The 21814-nt window shown below is 37.6% G+C and overlaps 1 protein-coding gene across 1 annotated transcript in view; it reads right to left on the reverse strand.

The window, feature by feature from the left end:
- Positions 1 to 11109: 11109 nt before the first annotated feature.
- The window catches only part of sec23ip (SEC23 interacting protein), a 132377-nt gene continuing 121672 nt past the window's right edge, over positions 11110 to 21814 (reverse strand). The window contains exons 18-19 of the mRNA XM_060842074.1: positions 18422 to 18541; positions 11110 to 12183 (exon numbers count right to left, since the gene is read on the reverse strand). Of these exons, the coding sequence (XP_060698057.1) occupies positions 18460 to 18541 (82 nt within the window). The 3' untranslated portion in view covers positions 11110 to 12183; positions 18422 to 18459. The remainder of the gene's footprint in view (positions 12184 to 18421; positions 18542 to 21814) is intronic.

Below are 21814 nucleotides of genomic sequence, written 5' to 3' on the forward strand. Positions count from 1 at the left end.
TATTGTTGAGCAAACAATACACCCTCCAAGCTACTCACCATTCTGACTTGGAAATATGTTGCTTTTCCTTCAGGGTCATTGCATCAAAATCCTGGAATTCTTTCCCAGCATCATTGTAGGTCTATGTATAACACATGGACTGCAGCGGTTCAAGAAGGCAGTACTACCACTACTCACCGCTACCCTCTCAAGAGTAACTTGTTATTCCATCACATTGGACAGAATATTTAAAAAAAAACAACAAAGAATTACAAAAAGATTAATAAAGAGGAAAAAAAATTAGAGTATAAGCAAAATCTAACCAAAATAGAGAACAGATAGGAAAGGTTTCTTCAGATATTTGAAAAATAGAGGTGACTGACTGTGTGGAGTTTGCCCATTCTCCCCACGTCTGCTTGGGTTTCCTCTGGGTGCTCTGGTTTCCTCCCACAGTCCAAAGATGTGCAGGTCAGGTGAATTGGCTATGCTAAATTGCCCGTAGTGTTAGGTGAAGGGGTAAATTTAGGGGTATGGGGTGGGTTGTGCTTTGGTGGGTTGGTGTGGACTTGTTGGACCGAAGGGCCTGTTTCAGCACTGTAAGTAATCTAATCTAGCAAGGTAAGTGTTGGTCCAATCAAAATTGGATATGGGTAATTGGTAATAAGGGACAGAGTAACTCAAGAAAACTGTAATTACAAGGGAAATAGTACTGATTAAATTGTTGGAACTCTAAGTTAACAAGTCCCCAGGTTCTGATGGACTTCATTTCTGGGTTTTAAAAGAAGTCACTAATGAAATAATTGACGCATTGATTTTAATTTTCCAATATTAACTGGGGAAGGGTCCCTCAGACTTGAAAATAGTTAAAGTAACACCTGCAGTCAAAAAGGTAGCAAGGTAAAAAGAAAGAAACTAAAGAAAATATTAAAAGCTAGTATTAAAACATTATAACGGCATTTTGATAAGCTCAAGGCAACATAGTTTTGTCAAGGGGAAATCAGGTTTAACTAATTTATTGGAGTTCTTTGAAAAAGCAATTTGCGCTGTAGATAAAGGGTAATCTGTGGATTTATTTTACTTTGATTTAATAGACGACATTTGATAAGACGACTGGTTGGCTGACAGGAAGCAAAGAGTACAGATAAATGGGTCTTTTTCAAGTCAATAGGATATGACTAGTTGTGTCCCATAGGGACCTGTACTGGGATCTCAGCTCTTTACCATCTATATAAATGACTTGGATGAAGGCACCAAAGATATTGAATTAATACCTGGAAGGAGTGGATTGCCTAATGAGGAAAGGCTCTATCCCGATTTGAAAATATATTGCCGTTTCTTCGCTGCTGCTGGGTCAAAGTCCTGGAATTCCCTCCCTAAGAATGGTGTGGATCTATCTAAAGCACATAAACTGCAGCAGTTCAAGAGGGCAGCTCATCAGCACCTTCTCAAGGGCAACTAGGGACAGGTAGTAAATGCTGGCCTGCCAGTGGTGTCCCCATCCCAGCAGTAAATAAATCTCTTGTTCCTTGTTTGTAACTAAAAGTGGTCCAGCCAGCCAGGCCTACATCTCATGTATGAACTAAAAAAAGTCAATGAAAGATTGAGCAGGTTGGTATAGCATTCACTGCAACTTAAGATTAAACTTGTTAAAATTAATATGATTCAGAGAGATTGGGTACTGATTGGTGCCCCTGTCATAAACACTGGTCCTTATAAGACAGTTATGTTTTCAAGTGTCTCATTTAATTCAAGTTAAGTAGAGTAGTATAGAGAAGGTGAGATAATGTGCAACAGTGTCAACATGGAGACAAGCTATGCATTATATCTGCACAGAAACAAGCCTATGTGGCCTGTTTATTATGGAAACAAAACTCGAGTCATAAATTATTTTAAAGTGTAATTTTTAACACACCAACAGAAAAATTGGAAGCAGGCAATGTTCCCTCCAAGCTGCCCGCCTGGAAAACTTTGCACACGTCAGTCACATGCTATTTCTAGAAGCTTCTATGCAGCTTAGTCCCTGGTTCCAGCCTGACTGCAGTCCTTCTCTCACTGTTGCAATATACAGCAGTATAAATAATATTTAGCAGGAGGGTCAGGTAAAGCGTTCTGAAAAAGTGCAGCAGTCACTTTAGCAGTCCTTCATTTACAAATAATCCTTTTTTCAAATCAATCCTCAATCTAAGACAGAAAAGTTACAAAAAAAATCTTTCCAACATTCCACCTGAACATTGATGGAATGGAATTCTCTTCTGTTGATGACCTTTTCAGATTGATGACATGGCATTGTCAAAGTAACGTGGGTGCCAATAGCACTTGGCATCTCGGGAAGACAGAGATGGTGAAGAATCTCACAGCCTGAGTTGCTTATCTCTCCTCATCGAAGCAATAGGATATAAAGAGCTATACTATGGAGAAAATGGCACCAGTAGTATCGCAAATACAATTATGCATTGAAGATAGGGAGATGCCTCATAGATCACCAGTTGCTCCTTAAGATGAGCCACTGGCTTAAATATTGGAAATGTAACCTGCCGTTGTTAGATTTTTTAACTTTGTCCACCCTGTCTAACACCAGCACCTCCACATCATAAACATTCATGACAGCTGTGATCTTGATGGCCACCAGGTCAGGATAATCACCTAGTGGTTCTGATTCCAAGTCCTGCTCTAGCAGATAATATAGTTCAACAGTGAGGGACTAGGAAATCCTAAATCAACCAGTGCACTGTCTTTCAGACAATTGAAAACAATGATACTGAGGCCTGTAGATGTGGGTGCTGACATTCTCCTCTGCTTCCGGGATCGATCTTTAGTTGCTGACTGTTGTCCTGGAGGCTATGCAGTATGATTTGTTTTTCGTGGGTATGCTGAAAAAGCAGTAATCACTATCTCATTCTATGTTGTCGATATAGGACCATCTCACTGCTTTTATACTCTATTTCACTTACAGTAAACATCAATGTTCCACTTGCCTCCTAATCACTTACTGACTGCACCTAATGGCATTATGATTTTCTAAACATCTTATTATCTGCTTAATAATAGATTCCATCTTTTTTTCCCCTGAGAAAGATGTTAAATTACATCTTACAATTTTTTTTTTGCTTTCTGTTTCTCTCCCTCCTCAACCATAATTGCTATATTTTCAGTTTTCAAATCTGCTTGAACCTTTCCAAAATCTGGGGAGTTTTGGAAGATTACAACCAACACATTAACTTTCTCTGAAGCCATTTCTTTGTGGACTCTATAATGCAAGCCATCTGCTCCAAGGACCCTTTAGCCTTTAGTTATAATAGATTTCCCAGTAACTTTTCCAAGATGTTTGTGATTGTTTTAAGTTCATCTTTCTCCTACCACTTGATTTTCAAATATTCTTGGGATCCTTTTTGTGTCTTTAATAGTGAAGAAAGTTATAAAAAAACTGTTCAACACTTGTATACTTTCCGTTTTTAAGAAAACATTATTAATACTCTAGTCTCATCTACTTAGGGGAACAATGTTCACATTAGTTCTTTTTTTTTTAATTCTTGTAGAAATTCTTACTGTTTTTATATTTCTTGCTCATTTCACCCATACTCTACATTCTTCCTCACTTTTCTATATTTTTTGTCAGTTTTTAAAATCTAATAATCTTCGCATCTACCACTATTCTTGTATATTTTCCATTTCAATTTGATGCTAGCCTCACATTCATCAGTTAAGATAGGACAGTCCAATGTTTACATAGTGTTCTTTTATCAATGAACTATCCCTTTACTGAGAGTTATGAAATACCTTTTTTAAATGTATGCTATCACTTCTGCACGTTAGCTAATTTTGTGGTCATAAATTTAATTAGAGCTATTTACAGGAACAAGATAATAGTCTGAGACCCAGACTTCTCACCCTCAAATTTAATAATATCACTTTCTTTAGGGTCTTTAGTATCAGGTCATTCATTAACTATCTCTCATTACACATTCCCAAGTCCAAAAGAACTTGCATCCCATTTTACACTTAGAGTCATAGAGATGTACAGCACGGAAACAGACCCTTCAGTCCAACCCGTCAATACCGACCAGATATCCCAACCCAATCTAGTCCCACCTACCAGCACCTGGCCCATATCCATCTAAACCCTTTCCTATTCATATATCCATCCAAATGCCTCTTAAATGTTGCAATTGTACCAGCCTCCACCACATCCTCTGGCAGCTCATTCCCTACACGTACCACCCTCTGTGTGAAAAAGTTGCCCCTTAGGTCTCTTTTATATCTTTCCCCTCTCACCCTAAAGCTAAGCCTTCTAGTCTGGACTCTCCGACCCCAGGGAAAAGACTTTGTCTATTTATCCTATCCATGCCTCTCATAATTTAGTAAACCTCTATAAGGTCACCCCTCAGCTTCCGATGCTCTAGGGAAAACTTACTGTGTTAAAAAATGCTTCGAGATTTACTCAAAGAATTCAACTTCCAGGTGATCGTTGTCAATCTGATTAGTCCAATCTGTCATAAGCGCAAAATCACTCTTGATTATTGTATGATCTTCCTCACAAGCCCCTTTTCTTCTTGCATATTCTGTCCAACTGTCTAGCTAATACTAAGGGCCTTAAAAAGTACTCTCACAATTGACTTCCTATCTTTGCTATTTCATATCTTTACCTAACCAATCCTCTGTCTTGATCTTCTGAACTATGTTGAGCTCTCACTACTACTGAATGTCATAGTTAATTAACAGATCTGTCCCAGCACCTTTTCCGAGATTATTGACTTTCTGAAATGTCAAACACCCTTGAATATCTAGATCCCAGGCTTGATCACTTAGCAACCATGTCTCTGAAACGGCCACCAGGTCAGAAATATTTATTTAAATTTGTGCTATCAATTCATTTATTTTTGATATGTATGTTGGTTATCTGTATACAGATTCAGAGCCTTTAATTTGTCTTTTTAACCATTATTGCAATCTCTGGTCTTATTCACTGATCCTCTCGAGCTTATACATGCTGTCCTTTCCCACCAGACTCTGGTTCATATTACTCCATTGATTACTATGCTCTATAGCAATGCCCTTTCTTTTAACTTTAAATTTCCCTTCATGTTATCTCCATTTCCCCCCAATCATCTTCTCTACTGCCCTATCTTTAAGAATTCACCAGAACACTTGGATCTAGTAGAAATAAACTGTTCCAACAGTATAGCTCCCACTTTGCGCATTTCTGGGCCTAATGCACTCAACACAAAGGAAGGCACAGCTGCTCTTGCCGTATAATACTCTTGGGACAGAATCGATGGGGAGTTTGGTGATGGAATATATTCAGGAAGGTGGTAGCTGCAGATCCTGCTGCCTTTCCATTTCTGCCCCAGTTCAGTCTGTGGTAGGACCATGGATAACAGCCTTCTCCTTGCTTCCTACTCACCTAAGGGTCCCAAATAAGATTCACTGAATAGCCTCAACCAGCAGGGGATTGAGGTAATTACTAGACAGGAAGACTGAAAAGCAAACATTATGGTGTTTATAGCCAGGCAGACAGAAATCAAATTCTGGTTTAAGTGGAAGAAATCATTTGCCTTAAAGTCATGTTTACACTTGGATTTCCAACTCCTTTTTTGACCCTCAGCATCTATTTCCCTTCTGCAAATGTTTTTGGGATATTTACTGAATTAAAACATTACATAAAAGCAAGGATGTGGCTTGTCTCATAATTAATGTTAACAATCCTCATGCTTTTCACTTGCCCCCTTAACCAAATATCAAATTAAAATACTCAAGTTATCAGTTAAAATTCCTGTAGCCTTCTATAGTAGTACCATTTAACTTTAACAATTACAAGTAATAATAAATATCTATCATTTGAGCATTAGCACTTTCAACCCTTACTGTAAACAATTAAAAATCTATCTCTTCACAATAAGATTGAAATTAAACTTCGCATTTTAGTTTACTGAGACATCTTAATTGCCTTCCACATTTAGTCTGAGTGCGACACAATCCCTACTCCCACAGTGCTATACCCACCAAACATTCCTTCTTGTTTTCCATGTTAGCTGATACTGTTAAAAGTCTACCCACTTTTTCAAACTGCCATCATTCCATCTTAAAAAGAAATCCTCGACCTCTGCCTTTGTAAATTACCTTCCTGTTGCCAAGCTTCCTTTCCTATCCAACGTATTGAATAAGTCACCTCCCAAATATATTCCCATCTTCATACAATTCCATGCTGTCTTGTTTGTCCTCAAGTGCATTATCTCTCACATTTCCTGGTTGAATTCCATTTGCCATTATTCTCCCCATCCAAGTTGAAAATTTTAAAATTGAGCCATTTATGCTTTCAAATCCTTCCATAAAGTTGTCCCTCTCTACCTTTGCAACACATACTAACCAAGTTTCTCTTTGGGTTGTAGACACACATTCTGTTGTAACACTTGATGACTTAGCAAGTGTTAAGAAGATTTGTAGCTCAGGTTGAGTACTTGATGACTAGAGTAATCCCTCCAAAGGTTGTGTGTGCTGCATTTTAAAAATAAACATTTTATCATTGTAGGCCACTCCTTTAGATGCTTTGACTCCAACCTCTGGAATTCCCTAAAACATCCCGCCTCATACCTCTTTCTTCCTAAATAATCCAGAAAGCACCAGCTAAAATTCAACAGTCATGGCGTGAAAGCTTGAGTTGTCTTTAAAAAAAAACGTATGAAATTGGAGCAAACCTAAAACTATCCTGGCCAGACCACACTAGTTTGACGATCAGAACTAAACAGAAGTGGGTACTGCAGACGCTGAAGATTAGAGTCAAGATTAGAGTGGTGTTGGAAAAGCACAGGAGGTCAGACAGCATCCGAGGAGCAGGAAAATCCTGCTTCTCGGATGCTGCCTGACCTGCAGTGTTTTTCCAGCATCACTCTAATCCTGATGATCAGAACTGCCAAGCACTATCAAGGGAGATGGTGGCATAGTGGTAATGTCACTGGAGAAGCGTAGTCTAATGAGCCCGGCTAACGTTGTGCGACACAGATTCAAATTCCACCATGGCAGTTACTACAATTCAATTGCAACTCATAATATCTGGAAAATTAAAGCTGGTCAGTGATGATGACTATGAAAATGATCAATTGTTGTAAAATAAAATAATCTTGTTCATCAATGACATTTAGGGACGAAACTCTCTTTTCCTGGTCTGGCCGAGTGGAATTCCAAGCCCTCAGAAACACAGAGGGGTTTTAACTGTCCAATGAATGGCCAGCAAGCCACTCATTCAAGGGCAATTTGTGATGAGCAACAAATGCCTTCCCAGTGAAGCCCGTGTCCCATGAGAGTTTGGTGGATAAAAACAACTATAAAATGGAAAAAGTGAAAATTAAACTTACAAGATTTGTACCAGAATTGAAGCTCAGAAAGATTGAACAGATTGCAATTTCTTTTCAACTCACTGAATTAAGCTTCCTGACGTATCCACTTTTCGAACCATCCCATATTAGCTCAAATTCTTTGGAACTGCATTCAGAGTCCTTGCCCTCTTTTGTTGCCTTTAAAGTCCTTCTGAAAATCCCTCATTTAAACTAAACATTGAATCACTGTTCCCAATTGGGATACTTTTGTACATCAGTATACTCTCAGGTTTTAAATAGCTCTTTTGCTTTCTGCTAATTATATCCTTCAATAGCATTTTTATTCTTCCATAGGATATAGGCATCACTGGCAAAACCAGCATTCACTGCCCCAAATTGCTTTAAATTAAGTGGCTTGATGAGCCATTTCAAAGAGCAGAAAAGAGTCAATCACATGACTGTAGGTCTGGCTTCACACATAGGCTGATCTGGTCAGGGCAGCATCTTTCCTCCCTTAGTGAGCCAGATGGAGTTTTTATGACAATTGATAATTGTCTCAGAGTCACCATTACTGAGACTAGTGTTAATTTTTAGATTTCATCAATCGAACCCATATACCCAGAGCACAAACCTGGGCCTTTGGACAGAGTGGCATTGCTACCATCTCTCCTTTTGTGTAATTAAACAACACCAGGAACATTCATTTACACACATCAGGGTTGAATTCTACGATCAGCCAGCAGTGCTCAATCTTAATTTTTCATTCAATAAAAGCCTAGAAAGTAAAGTTTGCCTACTTCGGGTAAAACGTGCACAGCATGTTAATAAGGCTGAAATGTTCAAGACTATACAGATTTGAACTTTCAAGTCACATGAATTATATATTTTTATTTGAAAAGAAAGCTCTTTCATATAAGCACTGGCAGTCTTACATAGGGAAGTGGGTGACTGAATTTCTTCCATCAATGTCAATCTTTGAATTACTTATGATTTGTGAATGTGTTCTCCGAATCTCCCTCAACAGTTGCAAGCAAAGGTGCCCTGCTCCAATTGAAAGATGTTCACCAAAATGAGAGATCTTGGAAATGCTCTGCAAATTAATCAGCTTCCATTCAAGAAGGAACGCTTAGGAATTTGAGCCTGATCCCCAACTGTTTCTTCACTGTTCTTCACTGATCCCCAACCTTCACTGTTTCTTTCTTGTCAGATGCTGTTGGGCCTATTACACATATTTTTGTTTTTCTTTCAAGGTTTTCAGGATTCTCATTTTTTTTAAAAGCCTATCCTCCTATGCCGGCAAACAAAGGTGAGGTCCATTAATGATTCCAAAACTAAAATATATACTAAAGAATGACAACTGAGACCCTTTTCAATGTTCAAGTGTTGATGAAAATTGACTCTTAAAAGTCACTAGGAAACCATTTTCTAAGCACAGAAGACAGCAAAGAATCTATATTTATTTTACAATTGCAATAAATTACATCAGAGGCTGGTTAACAGACGTTACTGCAGTTTCAATGTTGTTTCAGCAGTATCTGCACTTATAATCTTTGAAAGTTGTCAAGATCGGCACATACTTCCTTCCCCATGCTTGTTTATACTTCAATCTCATGCTCAGGCCTTCTCAAAGTTGACCATTTTTTTTCTATTTTAAGTAAAGGGGTTGTCTGGATTAGACAGGGCATACAATATCTTGTCCGAAGCAAAGTCACGGCAAGTAAATTCACTTCTTTTTCGTTAGTTATCTTGTACTTCATAATGTTGCCAAGAACACTGCATCTTCGAAACTAGCTTGAAGTAATCAGATAACTTTCATTTCTTGAAAATCACAAATAAAAAAGTTGCTTGTTGTGACAAGCTTGAAACTTAGGATTTTTCTTAAAAGTCTGAATAAAGCCAATCAGTTGGCATTTAGTAGTAAAAGGTTTTGCAAGAGAAAAGGTAGATAAGACAAACTTGAGGAATGGGCTTGGAGCTTCTTGTGAAAAAAAATACGAATACAAATAGGAAGCCATGTAACAGGTCCAGCGAGTAAGTCACAATTAATTGAATGGTACAATCAAATAGTCTACTTTTAGGGAAAGAGGGGTAAAGTTCTCCTGCGAAATGTCTGTAAATCTGTGGTTATTGATTTGATTCTTCAGTGCTGTCTTACTAGAATGAAGAGTAAAAACCAAAAAAAGAAAAGTAGAGTGGGTTAAGCTTTACATTCTGACAGCAACTTTGCAGTAAATATCCTTAGGCAGTGAAAATATAGAAGCACAAGGTAATGAGAAAGTAGAGCTGATGTATAGGAGAATTCCTATTTTTTTTTAAACCAGTTTGTTTTCCAAAACTCTGAACAAAGAACTGACTGCTACCTTAATATGGAATATTCCTGCAGAAGTCCAGTAAAACATTTCAACTTGTTCTACCTCCAGAGAGCACGGTCTTAATAGCTCAATAAGCAAAACACAGGACCTGAATACCAAACAGGCAAAAGAAATTCACACAGGAATTCTCCTAAGCTTTGATATGTCACATTCTAAATCGAGGGCTGTTCTATCATTATGAATCCAGTCAAAAGATTATCCAAGTTCCACAAATGGTGATCGCTGTCACTTATATTTGCAGCTGTCATTTATTCTTGCAGATTGGAGACTGCAACAGGATTCTTGGCATTGAAGTAGGAATTATGAATCAGTTCAATGGCGAATGCTAAGAAAATAATTTGTTCTACAATGCCGACAGATGGTGTACATTTAAATTTACTCGATGCTAACCTGAGACAAGAAAATCATCAATTGGAGTTATTTACAATTTGGCCAAAACTAAAAATATGCTTCCTGTTGTATAAGAATCTCATTATTTAGGCAAATTGCTACGTTTTCAGCAAGGCTGTCTTCATTTTTTCAAATGAGGTTTTGTTCTCTATAACAAATACACCAGGGTCATCACAAACAAAGGTTTAAATAACATTTCCAGCAGACATCATGCAGTTCTTATTTTCTCATTACTTGGCACAATCACTTCTTTTAACCTCGAATGGCAAAACAGTACAGGATAATTTGAGACACAATATGGTCAAATATCCTGAACACAAAGTTTTACAGCTTTACTTGTTTCCATTTCTCTTCCTTAATAAATGATGCAGTATTGACTGAAAGTAAAATAAAAACTATACCAGTTGCATGCCAGGTTTATATGACCTTCAACTTGCAGGATGTGGTAAGTGCAACATAATCCTATATACATACACAAAACCTAACAACAACAATGTCCAGATAGCTGGCTCATGTTTGACTCCTGGAGAGAGAAGGGACTGACATGTGCAGGGAAATTTAGAAGCAGTGTGCTACCAAAGTAAGGGGCTGGTGTTTGCATGTTTCGAGCCATACTTTCTCCCCCAGGATCTTTCACGTTCTATACCAACTTGAAATGTATCATCATAAGGTAGAGCTTTACTCCACAGAACACATTTAGCACCAAATACACTGATTGATTGTCTGAAGAAATATTTACTTGCATCTCTCTAGAGTTTAGCAAAAAAAAATCTGCATTCAACTTTTTGAAATTACCTGGATATAACACTGCCAAGGGTTTTGTTTCACATCCGGCAAGTGACTGACATAGTAAGAGGGGAAAAGGAGGTTAGTCAGAGCTTGGTAAAAGAGGAGACAAGGGTGACTTAAAGGTCTCTTCATAGCCCTGACATTAAATTTCCCAGTTGATTGGTTATATTATCCATACTGTAAAACAAAATGACCAGTAAGCTTAACTACATAACTAATGAGCAGTATATTCTGTCTAATTAGGTCCAATGACAAAATTCCATCAGTGATTTTCATAGCATTGATCACAATGCAAGTTCTTTATTTCATTACAACTCTCTGCATCTGATACCATTGGAAAAATCCAATGCCTTAACAGAGAACACCATCAAAGCTTATAAAACCCAAAAACATCTCATATATGGCAGCATCAACACCATGGCTTGAAGCAGCTATTACTTGGATTTTATGGAAAATTGAAAGTCAATAAAATCCACCTGAAAGCTTTCAATGGTGTGTTGAAACTGCAGAAATCAGTGTGATACATTGGTGTACTGTATTCCAAAAAATCTTACTGTCATTACACTGTGGTGGATCTGAAAAAAAAAGAGAACAGATGCTCTCTTGGAAGGGTATAGAGCTCCAACAAACACCATAGTTAGACAAGTAGTAAATTAAATTTGTAACTAAAGTGTTAATTTTTGCAGTTGAGGCGTGCCGTACATTCGAAGGATGCATCTTGAATTCACAGTGTGCAATCATTGTTGACGTCAGAATATTTACTGAGTACATGAGCCAGTAAACAATTAATAAAAACTAATATTTTGCCAGTTAATAAATGAAATATATATTTAAAAATGCATAACATTTGGCAGGAACATGGCTGGCCTCATTCATGGTACAACCGTGTAAACCCTAATTATTCACTTGTCTGAAGCAAGCCACTGCAGATTAAGGAAATGAATTCTACAATGAATGGAATGAGTTAACAGATCAGGAGAGAATAATTCATATTTCATCAGCTCGACCAGGCAAGCAAGTACCCTGAAAACAATATTTAAGTGATCTTAGGAGACTAATGAATAGTTTAGTTAGCAAATAAATCAGAACAGAAGTTTTCTCAAAGGATCAGTTTCACTGCTTCATTAATTTAACACAAGATACTTCTGAACTAGTGACAATCAAATAGAGTTACAGTTTTTCAAAGCAAGATCTTTTTCCTTTAGAGTCAGTTGCTTGTATTGTTGAATAATTGCAGACTGTATAAATACTGTCGTCCCAGAAGGAAGATCAGATACAACTACTGATCTCATTCACAGATCTAAATTTGTTGTTTCAACAGAGCTGATGATGAATCAGATGATCTGCCAAACAAAAAAAAAGCAGCATATTAAAAGAAGTCAACTTGTCTGTAAAATAGTGCTCAGTTAATGTTTTATACCAGGCAGGAATGCATAAACTAACAAATGATTCCTACTTTAGTCAGTAGTGTAGTACTGCAATTGCTGGTGGAGAGTTCCACAATTAAACTATTTATGCCATTAGATTGTAATCTCCCATAACCAGTCAAATTTATAAGACTGAGAAAATAAGCAAAGACATCAAGACAATTCTTACATTAAAATTATCAGCTCCCAATTGCATAACTAGATAATTTTAATCATAGCTAACTCATGAACTAAATCCATTAAAAACAAATTTACATCATGCAATGGCATTTGTACTTTGGAAATTATGTTTCCAAGTGTGTTAAACTGGGCAGGGTCCGGTGCAATCACTGGTCTTATAATATTGCCTTGAGCTTCTCAGATATCTATAGTTAAAAATGTTATCTAAGCTATATTACAAGAATCCTTTGTACCAACACATGGAGGATGATTTCTAAGTGGCGATGTTCTTGAAGACATCTGGAAACAGCTGTGTACACACAATGCAAGTACTAATTAAATCCTTAAATTGAAGGATGTCACTAAACATGGTCATGATGCAAGGTGAAAAGATTATCTTCCAAAGATGAATTTAGTTCCTGCTTGCACCTACCAAGGCTTTCAGATGGGTTTGTTGGGGCAAATAATAACTGGGCTCCCAGAATATGGCAGTTTTGTCCAGGTATTCATTAAGTTATCCATATTCTGGTCAATATCTATTCCTCAATCAATATCATAAAACAGATTACGTGGTGGTCATGATCAATCACAGTCAGGTTGTTGGCTTCATTAATTCAAAATAGTGCTGGAGGTATTAGCCTGTGATGCCAACACAGCACAATGGTTTCACGGAATAAGACCAGTGATTGCACTGGACCTGCCCAGCTTAACACACTTGGAAACATCATTTCCAAAGTACAAATGCCAGAACATGATGTAAATTGGTTTTTAATGGATTTAGTTCAAAACTGCCAAATAGATGCCAATCTTGGCACTTTGCAATAAGGCAGATAACCGAGTGGTTTGTTGAACATTCAGGGCACCTCTTTAAATTGTAGTCCCAAGCATGTCGTATGACATTATCGCATACACTCACAACACAATGGTGTTAACTACCAACATTAATTTAAATCAAGAAAGTTTTGTTCATCAACTTTCCAAACTCAAAAAGCAGATTTGCAAGTAGTTCTCTTTCAGTTAGTTGACTTGAAATGGGTGAACATAAAAGAAGAATATTGAAGCTTTCCAAGGAGATAACTAATGCATGGAAACAGAAAACTCACAACAAGCAGTGTCCTACCAGTAGTTTTGAGGATGATAATTACCCTGAATTTCTTTGGCACTGGCTCAATTTATTCACTCTAGATAGAGAGGAGGGGGACAATTTCTCCCATGTTTGTCCTTTAGATTCCTTGTAACTTTGGTACAAACAATGCACAAAGCCTTTCACTCTGATCCAGGCTGGAGAAAACTTCAAAGGCTCTGAGCCACAACCTAGTAGTCAGTCATTTCATTACAAACAAGCTTTAAGTTTTAAGCGCTTCGAGCTTGCACCAACCCAAGAAGATTTTCCAATGCTTTAAGTGCTCCCTTTCACCTGGAAGACTGTTCTAGCTCATCAACAGACTTTAGTTACAAATGGAAAGTGTGGATGATGTATTTCTCAAAAATAATAGGATATTAAAGTCACCTCTAATTCGCAACTGTCATTTGTGGTTGAGTTCAACTGATCCCAACTGAGACTCAGAACCTAACCTGGATGCTTCTGGATCTGCTTGGCTTACCTAATCAACAACTTGTTGATTTACTTAATAGACATGAAAATGCTGTAGCCCCAGAACTATTAAATATTTCTTCAGATACTCTGACATTTGGAGATCCCTTGCAACATGGGGTCTTTATAATGTAGTGCATGTACAATAGCTTTTGATAATTATAGAAGTTCTACCTCAGTTTGTCACAATCGCTGTAGAAACTAACAGTTCAAACAGAAATTTGAATTTTCAGTTATTTTCTGAAAGGAAGGTACCTCAAGATTTCACATTATGAGAGACCTGCTACTGTATCAATGACTAAAGAAAAAAAATCACTCATTAAACAACCTTCATTTTGTATGTAACATACACTTCAAACCACCTGGCAGATTTGCCCCTTTCTACTTGTACTGAGAGCCCCAACTGTTTAATGTTGCTCAGTCTCCTTATTAGACCCACCGCATTTAGAATCAATTCAAAGAGCTTTACAGTTCCCATGAGCTTATTTTTATGTCTTCCTTCCCAAATACTGTACTCACCCAGTATATTTTAGTTGTGCAGGCTCTCTAAGTTCAGCTGGGTGAAACCTCAAATTGTGTGTTAACTCCTCACAAATAATGTTGTTAGTCTAGGTCTGAGCTTCCATCATCATCCTGGATGGTGAACGATACAGTCAACATTTTCTCAAGGTGCAGACCTGGCCAATGTTTATACTTTTGCTTTCCCTCGACCAGTGGGCTTGCAGAGGGCTATTTGTGGTTTCAGATCACTTCAGGCCGAAACTACAAACCGCTCTCCGCAATCTCTCTGGTTTTAGTAGAAGCTGACCTTCGAACAGTTGCCTCTATACTCCTCAGCATGACAAAAGGAACTAGTTTTTTTTTATCCAAGTAAAAATGGTAAGCAAGTATCGCTAATTATCAATTTTTAGGAAGAAAATGACTAGATGCTGATAAAATCTTTTTTTATTGTGGACTTAAAAACGTTGTCCCCCAGATGTTAACATCTGTTGTCTAACCTTTCAATAACGCAAATTAATTCCCCTTTGGTCCATCCACTAAACCATCAAGTTTACTGTCAGACAGACTTAAACCCAGGATTCCTTTCATTTGAACTACATTTGAAAATACAGCATAAAACCATGATAACTTCCTAAAGCAAAAGATATATCTTCAAAGGACAGATTTGAGCAACAACTGGGCAAGCATGGGGCAGGCTGTCAGGTAGACAAAGGGCTTGTGGGCAAGTTATAAGGCGGCACGTTAATGATGGGGGTGATGCAGCAGTTGGGCAAGTGGAGAATAGTGCTAGATAGCTGAAGGTAGCGAAGCGGGCAAGTGTTTTGAGTGGGTTGAAAGATCAGTGGGGAGCATTGTCGGTTTGGGTGGAGTGGTTGAGGGGATGGGCCTTGGATCTCTGGGTGGACGGTGGGGATGCTGTCAGTTGCATTGTGTCAGGTCTGGCGGGGGTGGGGTGGGGGGTTCAGGGATGGTGTGTTGCACCCCAAACATGGTTGCATCAGAGGTGCTATGAGCTCTGGGATTGCAGCGTGTGATGCTGCATGTTTTGAGGTGCACAGGGTCTGTGGAGAGGAAGTTGAGGAGAATCAGTGTTGAGGTGGGTTTCAGCTTAATAGTTACCCAGGACATAGAGCAGGTTTTATTCCTCTAATGTTTTCTGGGTAGTTATCAAGTGTGTCAAACCACCAAAATCTCAACTCTAGCCGGAAATGGGAACTTTGTGGAGCGTTTCCGGCACTAAGTAATTTCCTAAAGAAATTCCAACTTCCGGGGCAATTTCCACATGATCCCAATTTACAATTCCAATTTATGCTACTACAACATAGAATTTCTGGGCCATTATAATCAGATATCATACACCTGTAATAGATTAAGGTTTAAACAGATACAAATCGAAAATAATTTAAATGTTGATGTTCACAACCTTAAGAAGCTGCAAACTGCTTTTATAGGCATTGAAGTGTTTTTGAAAGTGAGATTGTTATAAGGTAATAACCTATAGCCATTTTATCATATTCTATTTACAGAAACTGCTCAAAGCATTTCAACTTTTTAAAAGATCTGTGACTAAAATAGATCGCAAAATCTGTACAAAACAGCGAGTATTTACAAATGAAGATGCTATTCATCAGAATTTTGTAACACTGATTGATTTATTCTGATTAACTAGAATGCCAGTTACTCTGCCGGCATTGGTCAGTCAGGGTGCTAACAACATCAATTAAAATGAATTAATTGAACTTTTCTCTTGTCAAAAGTTAATACCGGTTTAGGAGTCAGCTTTGGTTTAGTGATAATATTTCTGCCTCACAGTCAGAAGGTCATGGGTTGAAGATCATTTTCTGAAACCTCAACATGTAATGAAAACTGACAGTTCAGTGGAGTACTGAAGTTGCTGATGCATGAGATGATACGTTAGACCAACTTTTTGTTTGACCTCTCAAGCTGATTTAGCACACATGGCATAGTTTGAAACACAGCAATTATTCTATCCTATTATTCTGGTCAAATATTTATCCATCAACTAACCCTAACAAATTATCTGGTCGTTTATCTCATTGTTGCTTGAGGAATTGTACCGGGATTGGCTAAATTGGTTGTTGCATTTCCTTGCAATAGAAACTGTTCTTCCACAGTACTTTGTTTGTTGTGCTACTCAACATCTTGAGGACAGAAAAACACCTGTTCAAATGGGAATGCCTTTTTAAGATAATAACATAATATGAATCGTCATTAAAAGCTGGATTTATCAAAACATCACTTCATTAATATTCATTGCATTTTGGAATATTTCAAAAACTTCCATTGTTTTTTCATATAAAATATAATAATAGACATCCCATGGGTCAATTTCAAAGAGATGTGGAAATTCTTCCCAGCTAGTTCAATCTTTCTTGGAAACTTACAACACCATATATCATATGACAAATCCACACCCTGAATTACACAATACATTTTGCTTCCATTGTCTACCTAGATGGTGATCCCAGGTATCAATGTAAAAAGAAACACATTCTGACAACGTTCTCTCTAAGTTGCGTGACTGTTTGTGGGCAGTTGCGCCTAGCACCCACACCCTGGCCATGGAAATCCACATAGCATGAAAACATAGCAGGAACACGGAATCTGACATCAGTTCTGAACTGGCCTGGATTCTCCTCTGTACAGCAAATTTATTTTGAACTGGTCTCTCAATTAAATTTTTCTAAACCAATTAATGTCTTAAATGCCTTTACATGGTTTTTTGCTTCTTTTTACATGATTTTCAAGACTTGAATTTTTTAAAAAATTAATTTGTGTATGGCTGGCTAAGCCAACATTTATTGTAAATCTCTGATTGCCTTGAGAAAATACTGAGTTGCCTTCTTAAACCACTCCAGTCCATGAGAGGTAGGTTCTTAGAAAGAGGCTTTTCAAGATTTTTGAGACAGTGATATTGAAGGGTCAGTAGGAGGGGAACTGCGGATGGGGATGCATCTGTTGCTATCATTGTTCTATATGGTAGGAGTTGTGGGTTTGGAAGGTGTTGTTAAAGCAGCTTGTTTTGTTAATATAGTGTATCTTGTGGATGGTGCACACTGCTGTGCTGGAGTGAATGCTGAAGTTGAATAATTGGGTGCCAATCAAGTGTGCTACTTTGTTCTTTGTTCTTGCTACCCCATTCCTATTGCTCTTTGAGGTCAGTGAAGGGTCACAAAAAGGATAGACCAGGTCAGGATTACTGATTTATTTCCCGTAAGAACATTAATGAACCAGATGGATTTTTATGAAAACCTGATAGTGGTGTCATGGCCATTGTTGGTGTAACTAGATTTCACTTTTATTTTGATTAATTATTTTAGCTTGTTAATTAAATTTCATCAGTTGCCATGGTAGGGTTTCAACCTGCCCATCCAGTGGATTAGCCTGGGCCTCTGGATTACTATTCCAGTAAGATTCCCACTACACCATATCTATGTGATCTCATCTTTATCCCAACTTTGACAAATTGTTTGATGATATCTGAAGCAGGCACAAGATCCCATCCTCCCACTTGCTTCTTGAAAATAATATCGCTGGATAGATAATAGCCATGATTGAACTGCTGTGCAACTTTGAACGTCGTGAAACTATGTTAAAAATTCCTAAACAGTGTTGACGCCACGTCAATTTTGAATTAAACTACTGTGGTAGTTTTCCAGGTGAGCACTCTTGGTAGTTTCTGGTATTTACTGCCTCTACTCGTGTGTGGTACCGATTGAGGTTGTTTGCATTAGTTTGGGGCCACCAATCCTGTTTTCTCTTTGATTTGGACCTCATAGCAACATTCACATCACATGGATGAATGAAAACAAAATGGTATACTGATAATAAAAAGATTAGGTTCAAAAAAGAACGTTTAAAAAATGAGCCAAAGCTTACCAATGTTGCTGAGGTAAATACAGCACACCCAGCGGCCATCAATGCTGTGGCTGTTCAGGACTGATGTCCATTGATTTGTAAACCTCTTTAAGAAAGAGCAACGCAGTGTCTTCCGATTCCCTATGGAAATCAAATGTACAATATTAGAATGAGAATTTGACAAATTTATTTTATACAGGGTAAATACTGCATTTCAGCATAAACTGAAATGGTGTTTTCATGATAATATGGTCTAACTTTCCCAATGATTGATTTTCCTTCATTTGTGTAATCACTGTAGACGATTATTTGCAAAAAGAACAACAATTTAGGCACCAGTTTTTAACGAAGCACAATGTGTGACAAACAATTATTCGCTGCCTCTAGTGTTAAATTTGATTTACCCAGGCTTGCAGGTGCTGCAGTCAAATTGCTAAACTCATTAGAAAAGATATGTTCGCCTTACTCTTGAGATACATTTTAATTGGGCAAACTAAAATTTTGAGCAGATTGCATACTTTCCAAAATCATCATCATTTCTATTGTGATTGTGCTTTCTGGGTACGCTTTCTGCTAACTTACTTATGCCAGATAAAAGGTAATCATACAAACAAAAATCACTGAAGTTATCACCTTCAACGATTCAGACGATAAATGTACCAGGGCAGTGGTCCTAACTTATTTGGTACAACATCAGTGAATGCATTTCAAAAGATATTTCTAGATTTAATATGTTTAACTGACTGTAAAGAACTTTTGAGATTATGAAAGGTGCTCTTCTTTGGTTTCCAAATGTAGAGAAGGAAGATTCCCATATATCCTTGAAAAGAATCCAACTTGATTTAAATCAGGCACTTGGCATCCTAGAAGGGTGTGATCCCAGAATTCCCCTTTTAAAAAACAGTAACCGACGGTTGGAAAGTGCATACATAGACATTTGTTAGAATATGATCACTTGCAGCCGTTGTCAAGTAGGTTACTGAAACTCATCACTTGTACTCCATATAAGGAGGCCAAAAGTAAGATACTGCAGGTGCTGGTAACCTGAGTAAAAACAAAAAGCTGGAAATACTAAGCAGTTTGGTAGCATCTGGAGGAAGAGAAATAAAATTAAAACTTCATGTTGAGTTCTAATCTTCCAGAGTTTTGATGTAAGTGCAATAGCTTTTATGCAGTGAAATGGAGAATGGTAGAAAAACAACCAAAATGAAGATCTGTGAAAGGGCAGGTGACAGGAACATGAACTGTCAAAAGGGTGGTTGGGACAGAACTAAAGGGAGTAGTGAGCAGACTTGTACAGAAACAAAAGATGGGTCCAGAACTGTGAATAGTAGCATAATAAACAGCTGCTGCAGTAAACAATAATAGAAAAATGATTAAAAGGTTGACATAAAGAAAATGAACCAAATTTGGGAGCAGAGGTTACAATCCAAAATTAATGAACCCAGAATTGAGTACAGAAGGCTGTAAGGTGCTTAATCAGACACTGAGATTCTGTTTTTGGTGCCTGTGTTGAGCTTTTTTGGAATCAGAGGTTTTAGTGTGAAAGCTAGGTAGAAAATTAAAACAGCTGGTCACTGAAAGCTTGGGTCACCTTTCGGGACCAGATGGACATACTCTGCAAAGTAGTCATGTAAAGCATGTTTGGCTTCTTCCATGTAGACAAGAGCACATATATGAACAGTAAATAGAGTGCACTAGTTTGAAAGGAACACATGAAAATTGCTGTTCGACTGAAGGAGTGTTTGTGGCTTTGGATAAGATAAAGAGATAGGTCTTACAACTCTTGTGATTGCATGGCAAGGTGCCTGGGGAAATACATCAGTGGTGTTATTGCATGGATCACGATGTCACAAAGGTAAAGGTCATTCCAGAAAGTGGAAATAGTGGGAGGGGAAGATGTGTTTGTTGATGGCAATGCTCTGGAAGTGACAGAAATATTAGAGCCATTGACCTTGTAGTCAATGGATCACCCTCCACCACTGCCTTAATTTAAAAAGGGTAAACATACTTAAGGCTAACATTTCTACTATAGAAATTAGTGTTCATATCACGTTCAGTTGGTTTGGTGTTTTATAGTACTATAAATATTATTTTATGTGGATCTTCCTGATGGCCATTTATGACAAGTACTCCTTTGCTCACGCAATTTAATGTGCTGACAATGAGACCTGATTATAATCACAATACCAGATACATTACTGTTGACTCATACAGACAGCTTGATGTTCCACTTCTTGTTCATGCAATTTCGCCATCAAAAAAATGTGCTCCAAAACCGACTTTTAATGGCATAAAACAGCAGCGTTTGGTCTAGCTAATTTATGTCCAACCTTATTACACTGGGATTAGTCAATGGATTTCCCCACAAATTGCATCTATGCTTGGCCACCACATGTATGTGCAAATCTCTTTGTGAATATTAAAATTTAAATAAAGATACACATGGAAACAATACCAATCCATATCAAGCAATTACTGTATAAAATGAAATTCGCCTACTCTTGCTAAGATATTGGTACAGTAATACCATTGTAGAATAAATCAAACACTTAATGCAAGTATTAGTAAGAGCACAGGGAGAAAGTGAGGACTGCAGATGCTGGAGATCAGAGTTGAGAGTGTGGTGCTGGAAAAGCACAGCAGGTCAGGTCGCATCCAAGGAGCAGGAGAATAGAAGTTTCGGGCATAAGCCTTTCATCAGGAAGGGCTTACAGATCGATTCTTCTGCTCCTCGGATGCTAGCTGACCTGCTGTGCTTTTCCAGCGGCACACTTTAGACATTAGTAAGAGCACACCAATCTTTGCTAAAATATTACTCTACGCTAAAGGACTTCATTTCCCCAAGTATGCATATATCCTGTTCTGGCAGACTTCATATAATTTAACCCAGAGCATCTTCATTATGATAGACGAGAATGGTGAAAGATATACAGGCTTACTTTCACAATCCTCTAACACTATTTATGCTGCAGTGTCTTTTGAACGGCATGTTCACACTGAGTTTTTCTGTTTCAACTGTACTCTGTATATAAATAGTAACTACATGTACTAATGATGCAAATATCCAAAGAAGGAAAGAAGAAGACATAATATTTAGAATAGAAAGAAAATCACTAATCTGAAGGAGAATATGCAAAATGAAGAAAAAAAAGCAGAATGAAAATTAGGCAAAGAATAAATACACAAACAACAAATATTTTAAAACGATGCAACGGCCTCAGTTTATCAACATATAAACCCCATTAAAGTATATAATACAAAGTAATATTTGACTATTGTTTAAATAATTGCTTGGTACATAGATTTCAAACCCATGTGCAGTTTTCTCCACTAATAGAATGCTGTTGTCATGCCAAAAAGATGCTTTGATGACCTCACAAATGCATAATGTATTGTATGAGTCTCAGTGCT

This window comes from Hemiscyllium ocellatum, chromosome 22, assembly GCF_020745735.1.
Source record: "Hemiscyllium ocellatum isolate sHemOce1 chromosome 22, sHemOce1.pat.X.cur, whole genome shotgun sequence".
Taxonomy (NCBI): Eukaryota; Metazoa; Chordata; class Chondrichthyes; order Orectolobiformes; family Hemiscylliidae; genus Hemiscyllium; species Hemiscyllium ocellatum.